Below are 14,441 nucleotides of genomic sequence, written 5' to 3' on the forward strand. Positions count from 1 at the left end.
TGCCCTTCCCTTGTAGAAACAAACATCTCATCAAGGCAGATCTGGCCAGCCTTCTGAAAGACAGCTACAGGTTCCCTTTGCCACAGAAATTCTACCCATTTCATATACACAGCCCAGACATTCAAACTGCAAAGAATCAAATTTTCTCCAAACCCACAACATTTGCAGAATTTTGCCAAAGGAGTCGAAGAGTAGGTTTTTTTATACCCTGCTTTTGTTTATCTAAGGTGTCTCAAAGCACCTTACAATCATATTCTCCTCCCCACATCAGGAACTTTGTGAGGAAGGTGAGACAGAGAGAGTTCTGAGAAAAGCATGACTGGCCCAACACCACCGAGAAGGCTTCATGTGTAGGCATGAGGAAACAAACCCAGTTATCTGGACCCCCACTCTTAACCATTACGCCATGTGTTTGAGCACATATCTGCACAAAATTAAGGCAGCTACAGCAAGCTCCCTTTGCCCCAGAAATGTACTCAATTCACATGCAAGTCCAGACATCACCACAGACAAGAATATCCTCACCTCATTTCAATCATCATATCTTCCAGTTTCTCAGAGGTTTCAGCACTGCAAATTTGGACATAAAATTGAGAAGGAGAGACCATGAACTCCACAGACAGGGCCACCAAAGCACCGGTCTCCAGCTGAGGGAGGCAATGGAGGGTCCTGCCTTGAACAGCATCGGGTGGGATTTCTTCTTTCATTATCTCCTGCATTACATGAAACTCCTCCAGATCCAGATGCTACAATCGAGAAAGGATTTCACGTTCAAATAGTTCAGCAGAAGCCCCCAAGGTTTATTTCTGTGACACAAGACAAGCGACCAAGGCTGGAAAGTCTTAGCAATCGGAAATAAATTTTCCTTCTCAAAACAAATATGCCCAGTCCATTCCCCCCGTGCCCCCCCCCCCCAACATTTGACAAAGAGACTAAACAGGGCCACACAGCCCACAATCAGTGGTGGCGAACCTATGGCACTCCAGATGTTCATGAACTACAATTCCCTGCTGGCAGGGGCTGATGGGAATTGTAGTCTATGAACATCTGGAGTGCCATAGGTTCGCCACCACGGGCCCACATCATGCCCATTTCCATCCCCCTTACCTGTAATTGTTTTAAAAAATTCTTAAAAGTAAATAATGTCTCCACTATAGCAGCACCCTTGATGAAGAATTCAAGCCAAAATGAGTTTCGTTTAATTGGATCTACAAATGGTCTAAGGCCACAAAGAACAAGAGAGCCACAAAGAACAACCAACCACTCTGCACACTAGATAAAAAGTTATATGAAGGTTCTCCATAGTCCTGACAAGCGGCAAGCAGGAACAGAGGAAGGAGAAGCAATGGGCTGGGGAACTTTTTAAGCCGATCGGCCTGCCAGTAACTTAGCAGATGACCTTGATTAGAGACACTTTGAAATAGAATCACTTTTGGAGTAGAATTCTATGACGGCCTCACCCCACCCAACTGTGAGAACTACATAGCAGTAGTTCTCCTCAAAAAATACCAGCGCTCATCCCTAGCTCATCCACCTGTTACTTCATACTCTATCCTCCACCACCAAGAGCAGCACATCCAACTGATCCACATAACGTCAGTAATCCATTACGCCTGTCCATAAGGCTGCTTAAAAACACAAGAATTCTTTGTCAAAGGCTTTCCCGGCCGGACTCAACTGGTTGTGGTGGGTTTTCCGGGCTGTGTGGCCGCCCAAAAAACCCACCACAACAAGAATTCTTGATTAAAACATGGTTTACTGACACAGTCTTTTACCCAGAAGGTAAGGTTTGAACCAGATATTGAATTCTGTAATAGGTATCTTAAACGTTTACAAATTGTTATAGTAACTGCTTGGTGTTCAAATAGGGATATCACATGTAGGAGATTAAAACATCTTAAAATCAAGTTATCTCAAAACCCAAAATATAGCAGAAAATCTGAAGGATTTGCCAGAGGCAGTCAGTAGTAGACAATGTTTTTATATTCTGCTTTTCTCTACCTTAAGGAGTCTCAAAACGGCTTACATGCAGCTGAAGGAGTCTCAAAGCAACACAACACAACAGACAGGTGAGGCAGGTGGGGCTGAGAGAATTCTGAGAGGACTGTGACTCGCCCAAGGCCACCCAGCAGGTTGCATGTGGAACAGGGGGGACCCAAGTCTCCAAATAAGAATCTGCTACTCTTAACAATTACACTGGCTAACCAATCTGTGTGTGATTTTCTTTATTCAAATGTATGGTTGAAGTTGAAATCTGGGCTCAAAGTACACAAGTGGAGGGAAGAGAGTGAAAAAAGGATCACCCTTGTGCTATCCAATGATGATGTGTGTACCATGCCTCCACCATGCTGTACATGTCTTATTTTCCCCTAATATTTGAGGCTTCTGTAAACTACCCACCTGAAAATCACAGCATGAAAGCTTTTGAATTCGCTAGAACTCTTTGTCCAATTATGCACAGGGAGCTTACCGTGACCAGAAGGAGAACTTACCACACAGTCCTTGCTTTGGGGCATGTTTGCTATTAACCACTGCACTGTCACCCTGCGCTTCTCACCTGTCTGAAGCAGGGCAGGGATTACCCTTTACCCCTAGGGTTTGTTGCAGGGATGAATGGCATCATGTTCATTGGATTGACAGCTCCGCCCTGTTCAGCCCGCCGTATGCATGTTCCCACTGGATGTGATCAGACATCCCTTCCCTTCCTCTTTCCCCAGAAAAAACCCCCACCCCATCTTACTAGCCCAATGGCTAGAATAATTCAGATATTTTATGCAGCGCATATTACAATTTAGATCGCTTGGAGAAATCAGGGGTGAATTGTCTTTTCACCAAGGGGAAAGAGCGCTGCAAGGCAAGTGCTTATTTAATCTTGGCTGGTGCTTTTTTGGCAGGAGGGAGAAGGGCGGGGAGGCAAAAATCCAGTTTGAAAATGCACAGAAAAGCATCATTTTTACGACGATTACCTTTTTATATCGATATATTGATATTGCAATATGATAAATAGCAAACATTGAAATAACAAATCTAAAAAGACTCCTTGCCCGCTGCCACTGTTTCAATTCTCTGGCAGGAAGGAAAGGGGCAGAAATGACAGAGCACAGACCACCCGGAACAATGGGATCTACCTTTTGGAAGGCTCTCCCGATTGCCAACCGTCACTTTCCCATGCTCTATTACAAGTAAACCGTTTTCTGCCTTGTTTGTCCCAGCAAATAGAAGTCAGTGTGTGTGCGTGTGTGTGTGCGCGCGTGTGTGTGTGAGAGGGGGCAGTAAACAGGTGGTGGAAAAGCAATCTGGCAGAATGAGGAGGAAGCAGGAAGGAATCGGTCACTACAGGGAGTGGGGAGGCATGTACAGCAGCGGGAGGGAGTATGAGGGGTGAAGCTAGGAAGGTTGGCGGTGGGTGGAGGATAAATCTCTGGGGCAAAACTGTGTTCACTGGTCAATCTCCCCCACTTTATCGATGAAGAAAGTTAGAGTGGTGTCACTTGGAGTGAGGAGAATGAAAATTGAAAACGGGGCTTGGGGAATGAAAATGGGGCGAGGAGAATGGAAATTGAAAACGGGGCTTGGGGAACTACATCCTTACAAGAAATCTTGCCCCAACAGACATTCGCCCCTGCTCCACAGCAGGTATCTTGTGCAAAATGGGCCTTCGTCAGGTCAGATGCTACAAATAATCATTTTTTAAAACCCTGCCATCAAAACAGAAGACAAAGTGTTATATAGCTAGCCTCCTACTACAAAACATGGTTGCTAAGTGTGATATAACTGCAATGTCACCTTACCGGTTTCACAATCTTTGTTACTACATTAAACGTGGCTACCAGATTCTTTGAATCCTCTGAAGGAAAATCCCAACAGGGCAGCTCAGGTTCATCAGAAGCCTCCTCATGCGCCAACGAACCAGACAGGGAGATGTCATGATCAGTCTCTTCATCTGTGGGAACAACACACACATAAGCAGTAAGGAAACACACTACCAGGCATTACAAGCCGAATTTGCTAATTCCCAACATTAATAAGAAAAGGAGTTTGGATTTATCTCCTTTCTCAAAGCATAAGAAACACAACTGTCAGATGGATTATAAACACTGTATGGTACATACATTCCTATATTGTGAGTGCACATCTGCATTACCAAGTGGCATGGAAACAGCAGGACAACACACTCAGATTTGGATTACATGGCTCCTTCTGTTCATGCTAGTTGCACGGGATTTCCACCATTTCCCCTCACACCGCAGCCCTCCTTTGCTGTTCCCAAAAGCCCACTGAACATCAGAAGGAGGATTTCAGGATGGACTGCATGCAGGATTATGAAGCAGCAGTACGGAAATGATGGTGCACAAGAGTCAATCCTTACTACATGGTGCACAAGAGTCAATCCATTTTCTTGGAAGAAGATACCATCCTGAGCCTTCTTACCGTCTCCTAAGCACTGTGAATCGATGTCAAAGATGCGGCAGTCTTGTTCCCCTTCTTTGTGCTCAATACGGAGAATATCGCTAAGGGCACCAACAAGTTCATTCAAATTTAAGAAACCCAACTCTCTCACGGGCAGAGGTTCTTTAAACTGCACCTAGTGGGGAAAAAACCAAAGTATTTACCAAGTTACCTGTAATTGCTGTCCATCAAGCATCTTCCGTGAAGGCATACATGGGATTGCGTAGTCTGGCCACAGAGAACTAACTACAAGGCTTCCACAAGCTTCAGAGTGCTTGAAGTGCTCCCTTCTCCTACCCAAACAGTCATATGACGGAGGCTAGGAGAGCATTCCTCTCTCAGTTCTCCCTTCGCCACCTTGGTAGAACACTCATGAGGTAAAACAGTAGGGAAGGGAGGGAGGGGAGGTGTCTGCACAGAACACAGTTGATGAACAAGTGTTACAGGTTAGCGCAACTTGGTTTTCATTTTTGTGCAGGTCCATATGGGAGAGTAGCAAGTTCATTTATCCTGGAGGTGGGTGTGGGCTTAATGAAACAACTGTAAATCTGCTCTGCCAACAGCTGCATCTCTCCTGGAGTCCACACTAATGGAGTAACGCCAGAGGATCGTGGACAGAGCAAACCAGGTTGCCGCCTTACAGATGTCTTGGAGATCAATACTGGCAATGAAAGCAACTGAAGAGCCCTGAGCCGTGGTGGAATAAGCCTTACCCCCACACTCACAATGAACAGCAGTGTTAAAGAGTCCGTATTTACTTTACCATCCGTACCGCTATTCTTTGGTCTTGTTAAAGACATATTCTTTTACGTTCTTTTAATAATTATATAATTGCAATTTTTTGCTTTTCCTACTTTTGTCGTTCCAAACTCTTCTTAAGCAGTCTCTGGCCACTCTATTGTGGTCTTTCTTTATGCTCTCATCCTTCCCCTTTCTTGTTTATCTTAAAACCGGAAATTTGTCTGTCCTATAAGTTTCACTGTTGTCGTTTCCTTTAGTACATACAAATATTTTCTGGAAAGGGCAAAGAACAGTCTCTCTGTCACACAACTCTGTGGTTTTCCTTGGCAGTCTTCCAAAAACCACCAAATACTACCAAAAGGTTTTATTCTTATTTTTAACGTTATAGTTAACTCAGTTCTTCAACAAGCACACACCTGTCTAGAGTGCGATGTTATTCAGGAGTGCAGGTCTGTACAAGGTCTCTTTGTAACAAATACACCAGACCTCCACAGGGGGCAGAAGACCTAATAAGGTGGATAGGATATCCTTCCTCATGCCTGTCCTGTTGTTGCCTTTTTGTTTTATTCTAAGGGATTCCCTACCAGCCTGCCTCTTTCTCTTCCTGCTTTTTATCTGAACTCCACAAGGGCAGCATTGTTCTCCATCCTAGCCTAGAATGTTCCTTATTTCTTTCATATTTTAGCTTAAAGTTCTTTCATATTTCTTTCATATTTCAGCTTAAAGTTCCTTAACTAAGATAGTCAAAATGGTAATAAGTAATAAGTCTCATTTGGTCTTTAGGAGTAATGGCTAAATTTCCCAGTTTGCTATGCAAGTCAGTTTTAAAGACAATAGTCTTGAAGTGAAACATTATAGTTGTGGCCAATGTTCTGTCTCCAGACATTGCTGTGGCATGCAGATGGGAGCAAATTTATGAAGCAGCATACCAAAATATGACAAAAATAAACCAGAGTCTAGCAGCACCTTAAAGACTAACAATTTTACCCCAGCACAAGCTTCTGTGAACTAAACTCCCCTTCTTTGGCTCTAGCCCTCAGAAACTTGCGCTGGAATAAAATTTTGTAGTCTTTAAGGTGCCGTTAGGCACTTTATTTTTTCTACAACTGCCTAACATGGTTTCCGCTCTGAAATGAGAGTCACCCAAAGCGAACAGGTCAAAGCTATCTGAAGACTCAAATCAGCTTCTGCATTATATTTGCACACCCTAACATCTGGCAGTGTTCAACTGAACCACTGCTTCTCTCACTGATGTGATGCAACCTCCATTTCACTAAAAACACAAGCAGGTGTGGAAATAATTAAAAGCAAGTTTTAGTAATTCCACTCACTAGGAAAAGAAAACTTACTTCAAATTCACCAGGTAGTCTGGAAACGAGCAAGCCTTCCGGGTATTGAGCTGCAATCTGAACAGAAAGTCCATAATTAGTTTCTACTTAATCTAAACAAAGCGGCGGTGCTCAAATTCATATTTCAGTTGTCCAAAGATTCTATGTACAAAATGAATTCTGATATTACAACTTCATGCTTACAAAATACATCATTATCATCTAAATCAAACATCTGTAACAAAAATCCAGCTACAAGATTATATACTCAAACTACATCCCTGCACCTCTAAAGTTTCCCAAATAAAATGTAAGGGGCCAAATAGAAGAAGAATACAGTTAAATTTAAAGTTACTCAAACAATTCCCTTCTAGATTTGTTTAGTCTCTTCTGGCAAGAAGACAGTTTAAAATGTCTGCTAATGCTATCTCTATACAAAACTTGCAAATAAAGTTACCCTGCAGCAAATAAACACTAGTAACAGAGTTTATCTAATATCTTTTATTAGGACCAATCCAACGGAACAATAGTGCACAAACTTTCAAATCCAACTAAACTGTACATTAGACCAGATGCTACCAAAAAAATTGAGAAGAAGATGCTACTAAAAAAATTGAGAAGAAAAATACAAAGTTTTCAGAAAGGCAGCCAAAAAGCTGGTTATTGCGGGTTTCCCATGCTACAGAGCAGCAGTCTGGCAGTTTTTGCTCCTAATATTTCACCTGCATCTATGGCTGGCATCTTCAAAGGTATATCACAGTGAGATGTGTTTCTCTCCATGGCACTGCCAAGAAGGTTTTTATAACTTGGGAGCAGGTTATCTTTCTCACTCTGCCTGATTTTTAAGATCTGCAAGCTACCAAAGATTACCACAATAGGGAAATACTGACAGGGAAGTATTGACAGACAGGCTAGTAAGTGCATAAAGCATTCATGCTGTGATTCAATATTAAGTCCCGAGACTTACGGTTTTGATTTTTTCCTTGAGTTCTGAACTGACCATTCCTCCAGGCCCTCTCTGGACAAGTGCCGTTTTCATCTGTTTCTGCAGCTGGAGGAGCAAAACTGAAATTAACTATTATTTTTACATGCTTATCAGTTGGAGGGCATCTTGTTAAAATGACCAAACAGAAACACTCGAAATGCACAGCAAAGATGAACAAAGTCTCACTGAAGGAGAACACTGAAATCCATCAAATTGGCAGTCCTTTTGCAAAATACTACATCTCAATTATGCTGTGAAGCTGGTTACGTAATATTTATATTGGAAGTTTCAGAGCACAGTCAAAGAAAAGTGTTTCATATAAATTAAATGCACAGAATAAGCACTACTATCTCAGACCAAGGTGCCTAGCGAGATGCTTCCAGAAAATTCACAAGCAAGGCATTACAGTAACAATGCCCCTCCATCCCCAACATTATTATTATTATTATTATTATTATTATTATTATTACTCTTGTACATGTAGGTTCCATTTTGCTGGTACGGATAGATTTATACTTCATCAGTGTCCAATCACTTTCCTTCCAGTCCCAATACTTGGCCAACACATCTTGTGTCAGTGAATCCTGTTAACTGCTGTTAAATTAGTAAGTTGGAGGTCATTAGTAAGACATCTTTTTACAGAAGATGCCAACGTATTGAGACTGGCCTCAAAAGGAGGATACCTTGTAATGTGCACATTCCGGATCGTTCCAACATTACTCTATGATACTGTTCAAGACAGTTTAGCCTCTCCACAGTTCTTCACCTACCTTCACAACTAAACCATCATAAAGGACGTCAATACTCTATGATCGCAATTGTTCCTCCTTGGTTTCCTCCCAAGGTCCTTTAGAATCAATGTCTTATTTGGCCCACCCTTCCCACCAGCAGGAACAGGTTGAAGCAGAAACAGTTCTTCACTTCTCAAAGGATCACAACAGAAGGCGACAGCTTTCTCTGGTTAAACTTCCATGTAAGTCACACAGCGGGAGTGAACTTAAAGAGATGTGTCAGATAGGCTGCCCCAGGAGAATTCCAGAGGATAGCCATGCTAGTCTGCCCCAGTAAAATAAAACAGAAGTCCAGCAGCACTGTGAAGACTCAGCATGATGCTGTGCCTTTCATGAGTCATAGTTCACTTCTGCTGCTGCTCAAGGACACAGAAGCTCTTTTTGGACACATCCCTATAAGAATTTTAATTGGAGTTGTTTGGAAATCTACAACTCACATCAGCAACAATTCGTTGGGTCATTTCTGGCCTTTATCTCCCCCTACTCTTTGGCATTTGAGATGTCATATTGGTCTATCTTACAGGACTGTTGGAAGAATGATGGAAATTAGAGAGCACTTTATATTGAGAGAAAGCATTATAGAAAAATTCAGAGTAGTAGTACAGGGTAGTAGAAGTAGTACAGGGTCATCTATTCATTAATCCAGTGTAGCAAGTTCCTATATAAATTAGGCAGGCTGTTGAAGACTAATTCAGCAATACCGTAGTTTCCCCAGAAAGTCTGCTTACATTCTGGCTGACTTGGAAAGTGCAGAAGGGAAATAACCTTGTTTAGTATAACTTCTGAAATGCTCTGTGCTGCCATCTGACTCACCACCAATGTGACATTGTCCCAAGAAATTCGACAACCATTCCAAAGGAGGCAGGAAAAGATACATTCCACAGATTACAAGCTCTACAGCCTTCCTACAGAGAAGGGGTCTGCAACCTGTGGCTCTCCAGATGTTCATGGACTACAAATCCCATCAGCCCCTGCCAGGGGCTGGTGGGAATTGTAGTCCATGAACATCTGGAGAGCCGCAGGTTGCAGACCCCTGCTATAGAGGGTCCACGAAGATCTGCTCCCCTCCTTTTAATTCATCTGAGACTGTGATTTCCAACTGTTAGGCAAACTATTTGCCACCCACTATTCTGTAGTTTTAGCTCACATTCACACAATTGTCTTCTTTTAAAATCGTTTTTAAAAGAAGCACTTAATAAGACAACCAAGGTCGAAAGGTATGCCTCTAACCACTCCCATACTGTCTAAACAAGTTGTCTGCACTTTATGTTGTTATTATGTTGTTGTGCACCGCCCTGAGCCTTTCGGGGGAGGGCAGTATATAAATTAAATATACCATACCACTTCAGCCACATCTGGGAGAACATAAAACTTCAGCTACTTACATGCTTCATCTTATCACACCACTCAACCATTGGGGCTTCCTGTGGTTTCAACTGCATTAATGAAGACTTAGATTCCTGGCTTGGAGTCTGGTTTTGGTTCTGTGTATGCAGACTGGGTGTTGGAGGACAGGTATCCACTGTGGGAGCGGCCCCAGTAGGTGGCAGGGTCTGCTCCGCCTTGTTAGTAGGTTGAATCACCACTTTGGCTTAAATATGCAAAAAGAAAAGGAATTCAGTCACAACACGGCACCATTTCCAGTTTTCCCTAGAAAAACTTGGTTGAAGAGCTCACACACACTTCCAAGTTCACCCTCCCAAGCCAAATCTGCATTCAAGTCTAAACATTCGCTTTACCACTAGATTTCTTGATCAGCTACAAAACAATGGATACATTAGCCGCACTGAAAGTTCCAATTAAATTGTGAGGTGAATCAGCAAAGTGCTGGTTGTTACCTTTCATGGTCCACCAAAGGGCCACCTGCTCCTGTATCAATCTGACTTATCAAGGACAGCTCCAAAGGTTCTGCTCTAAGTGCTTCCACTGTATGGAATGAATGACCACGTCAACGTCCTCCTATGGTGGCACCTCAGTTGTGGAACTCCCCTCCCCCAATAGCTATGTCAAGCCTGTCTTTAAAAAAATCTCAAGCAACTGCTCAAAAATTATTTTCGCCAGCTTTTTATTAAGGGTGTTGAATCTGTCTGACCAATCTTTATCATTTTGAATAGCTCTGCTTCTGAGATTTTTAGATGCTGCCAATTTACACTGATGTTGCAGCCGTACCATATTTTACCATTGTGGCTTGCAGTTGGCACCTCCAGCTTAGCATTGCTACTCTTCTATACTGCTCACAGCCATTATTTTAGACCTTCGTTTTATTTTATTGCAGCCATTATTTTAAACAGATGGTCTATATTTTCACAGGTAATTAATCAAAATATTCATCTTCAGCAGCTGCAGATCATTCTGTGAATTTGTGAAGTTCTTGCAATTCCCCTCCCTGAGACCAGGACTCCCTGTTTGAAAAACATAGGGTTATCCTTTAGAAAGCCAGTGTGGTACAGTGATTAAGATGTCTAATTAGGACCTGGGAAACCCAGGTGTGAATCCCCACTCTGCCGCAGAAACTTGCTGGGTGACCTTGAGCAAGTCACGCTCAGCCTTGACCCTGGCAAGTATTTGGATGGGTGACCTCCAAGGAACATGACAGTTCTGACACAGAGGCAGGCAATGGCAAACCACTATTGAACATCTCATGCCTTGAAAGCCCTTCAGGGTTGAAATACGTCAGCTATGACTTGATGGCGAAAAAAGCTTTTAATTAAGAGCAACAAGAATAACAAATTTAAGGCCAAACAGGGTATTAGGTGGGCAGAGAGGGTGAAGTAAATAAACTGCTATCTGGACCGTTTCTTCCCCAAGCTGAACCTAAGCACATATGTCTTACGCTGTGGCAGGTTTTCCGGTACATTTGTAGGTGGGGGATTCTTTTTTAGGGTCAACATAGAGCCTGCTCTTGTCTGAACAACTGTGATAACATCAGCGGTTGCCTTTAACACCTCTGACATAGAGAAGAAGCCATAACGCCCAAATTCAAAGTTCTGCCCAAAGTGATTAGCAAATGCTTTGTTAAAATCTGACAGCAGGACTGGGGAAGATCTCAACAGTTCCTTTAGCTGACTCTTTACTGCAGCTGGTAGGGTTGGGGGGACACGGCCACGCCAAGGAAAGCTTCCAGACTTCTGCGTCTGCCAAGGCTGGGCAGGGCGGTATGCATATCCAAAGGAGACTTTGGACCTCATTCTGGGAAACTGGGATCTCGTTTTGCTCTTCTGTCTGGCAACCAAGCTTGCAAGCTCCATGGTGGACCGATCTGCAATAGCTGAAAGTGGGGGAAAGGGCGAAAGGTGTACATTAGCGCATTATTACAAGACCTCTTTGCAGACGTTCAAGCATCGCTTTCCTTTTGACATCCTCTTACAACAAAATAGTGCTGTACAAGGGCTAGAAATCATTATGCTAAACCCGGCTTGCATTCTAAAAGCACAGATATTTTCCCAGCTGGCCAAACCGCAAGTTCTTCCCTCCCGCCATGCCAGAATTATTAAAGTTTGTGAAGAGGAACTCCTACATGTCTGATGCGACTTCTACTTTTATACCAGCTGCTACGTTCACCCTTCACAACTGGCAGCTGGCTCACATGTGCGAAAGGAAACATTCCATTCCACATCCAACTGCACATGTACAAGAACTGCAGGGGAACTGGTGGCTCTCAGGCACTGTCATGATCCAAGTTTAAAGAAAAACACACATAAAATACTATTATCAGGGTGCACATACCAAGCCCCAACTAGTTCTGATAAGGAAACATGTTAATTTTGATACCCTGTGAGTGTACATTAATATATACTCTTTGTTGAAGACTTCGTCTTCACAATTAAAAAAAAAGGGTTATATTAAAACACAGAGTTTAAGGAGCATGCCCATGTAGAAGAACTGTAGTAATAGCATGAGCAAATTACTGAGAAAAGGTTTTTAAGAGCTTTATGGTTGGGAAGACAAGATATTTTGAGCTGTAATGGTGCCCCCCTCCCCCCCCCCCAAAAAAATGAACCACCTCCAAATCAAAAACATTAGGCCTCTAAAGTATTGTGTCTAACTGCGGGCCAAAATTACAACTCTCTCTCTATTGACTGTCTAGTCTAGAACCCACCTTTGAGGACAATACTGCCATCTTTACCGCAGCGTATATTAACAACATCAGGCATGTCCTTTAGCAGTTCCATTGCAGACTGGTAACCCAGTGCACGAAACGGAAGTTGTTCACCTATCATGGACTTGTAATCTTTTGTTAACTCGGCAGGGGTAAGGCCCCCCTGGGCGGCTGTCAGCAGTGACCTCACTTGCTTCTTCAGCGAACTTAACAAGCGCTCTTGATCCGACATGTTTATACTAAAAGAGAAAAACAGAAAAGACACATTGTTTTGGGTGGAAACAAGATCTACCACGACCCAAGAAGAATGCTACCTCAAAACAGACAAGGGCAGAGAGACTTCTGGGGAAAATGGCACTTAATTCCAGTTGAGCCTCTGAGTGCTCCTGACCATTCTTGCTGAAGGAAGCAATTTTGCTGGCTTGAGAGTGAAATTTCCTCAGCTCTTGTCTCCTCGGGTACTGGGTACTTTAAATTTGACAAGTGAACTAGAAAGGACTTGATATAGCCCATTCTGATCAGCAAGTTCTGTGTGAGCCGTGAGCTTCCAGAAGTAGCCTTCCCCTCCCTTTAAAAAAAATATTTATTTTCCCTTTTCTATCTCTTTAGTTCTTTTAATATGTATTCCAATTATTATTGCTATAATTATAATTTGCTTATGTTTACTTTTTGTTTTTTAACTTTCCTTTTTCTGTAACTTTTTGCTGATAAAATAAAAAAAATTGAAAGGCAAACAAGGGCAAACACAGCACAGCAGTGGAAAGAGTACCATTTGCACCACTGTGTGACATGCCCCCAAGGAGGGAAACTGGCAAGAAGCTGGAAGGAAAAAGACTAAAGGAACTGGTGCTTTTCATCCCAAATAGCTAGGATCTGGGTGGACCTAATGCTGTCCAGCAGACAATTTTCATACATCTAAAGTGAAACATCCTCAGTGCCTCAACATTCTATCAGGAAGCCCTCCATGCTTCTACTGCTTTACACATTACACAAAACCAAACTGTTCGGGAGGGCATTCTTGTAGTAGGAGCAAAGCTGCAGTGAAATTGATCAGCTCAGAAGGTGACTTTTATTAAGAATAAAGTTTTTCCAGTACGGATTATCTCGTTGCCTCAAACAAGTATGTTTGCTTGCATTGTTCTTTCTCCTTTTCCACTGTTCTACAATCCCTGCCAACTGCATTCTTTCCTCTTACTATGAAGTTCTGTGAGATTTAAATGCGATCATATTTTGTAATTTTGCTTATTGACTGACGCAACATTTTGTAATCTGTTTACTGACTGGCTGATATTATTTATCACACTTGTAATCTTCTTTGAGTCCCAGTGAGAAAGGCACACTACAAATGAAATGAACATAATAAATCAATCCTTTTTTAAAAAAAGAACCTAACATGTTTCAGAGGGATCTTCAGAAAGCTGAGTGTCTCTGTGCTTCTAATTCCTTATGCATGGTTTCAGGTACATGTCAAAGATCCCGACAAAGACCTTTTAATGACAGGTTTTTAATAGTTTATTTCTTTACAGAATTTTTTTCCCCTTACTGTCTGTATCCAATTTTCTCTAAACTGCAATTCTATAAACCATACCTTTTTAAAGAAAGTATCCATTACCAGCACCACCATAATCCAGTCAATTACCGGTAAGTACTTTAAATTCATCTAAGCTCGTCTATCTTTACCACTTCTACTGAAATCAACAATACAGTTAACCCTGCCATATTGCGAGTTAGGGGCATGGTGCTTCCTGTGATCTGGAAATCTGCATAAAATGTTTTGGCCCTCCTTTCATACTACAGAATAAGTGCATTTTTTTCTTTTTCCTTTAATTTTAACTTTAAAATAAGAATTTGTGTAGCTTCATGGTATTAAAACATAAACTATGTCAGCGCATTCAGACAGCTCCAGGACCCAGGTCAGACAGGACAACACAAGGAACAGTCAGAGACAGCGGATTTCGTTCCAGCAGGAAGGCTTTTTATCTTGTAGCTCAAGAAATAAACACCAACTACAAAACACTCTCCAATCCACTTGTCACACATCACACACA

At 42.3% G+C, this 14,441-nt stretch overlaps 1 protein-coding gene across 3 annotated transcripts in view; it reads right to left on the reverse strand.

The window, feature by feature from the left end:
* Nucleotides 1-14,441, reverse strand: part of TDRD5 (tudor domain containing 5) — a 30,056-nt gene that overhangs the window by 12,371 nt on the left and 3,244 nt on the right. The window contains exons 2-9 of one of the 3 annotated variants that reach the window (XM_048497443.1): nt 12,394-12,632; nt 11,128-11,562; nt 9,680-9,885; nt 7,486-7,569; nt 6,540-6,596; nt 4,432-4,585; nt 3,792-3,943; nt 526-746 (exon numbers count right to left, since the gene is read on the reverse strand). In XM_048497443.1, the coding sequence (XP_048353400.1) occupies nt 526-746; nt 3,792-3,943; nt 4,432-4,585; nt 6,540-6,596; nt 7,486-7,569; nt 9,680-9,885; nt 11,128-11,562; nt 12,394-12,625 (1,541 nt within the window). In that variant the 5' untranslated portion in view covers nt 12,626-12,632. Of the gene's footprint in view, nt 1-525; nt 747-3,791; nt 3,944-4,431; nt 4,586-6,539; nt 6,597-7,485; nt 7,570-9,679; nt 9,886-10,132; nt 10,249-11,127; nt 11,563-12,393; nt 12,633-14,441 lie in introns of those variants that run through there. The other 2 variants (XM_048497440.1, XM_048497442.1) reach the window with 2 other exon arrangements.

The sequence above is a fragment of the Sphaerodactylus townsendi genome, linkage group LG05 (genome assembly GCF_021028975.2).
Source record: "Sphaerodactylus townsendi isolate TG3544 linkage group LG05, MPM_Stown_v2.3, whole genome shotgun sequence".
In the NCBI taxonomy this organism is placed as follows: domain Eukaryota; kingdom Metazoa; phylum Chordata; class Lepidosauria; order Squamata; family Sphaerodactylidae; genus Sphaerodactylus; species Sphaerodactylus townsendi.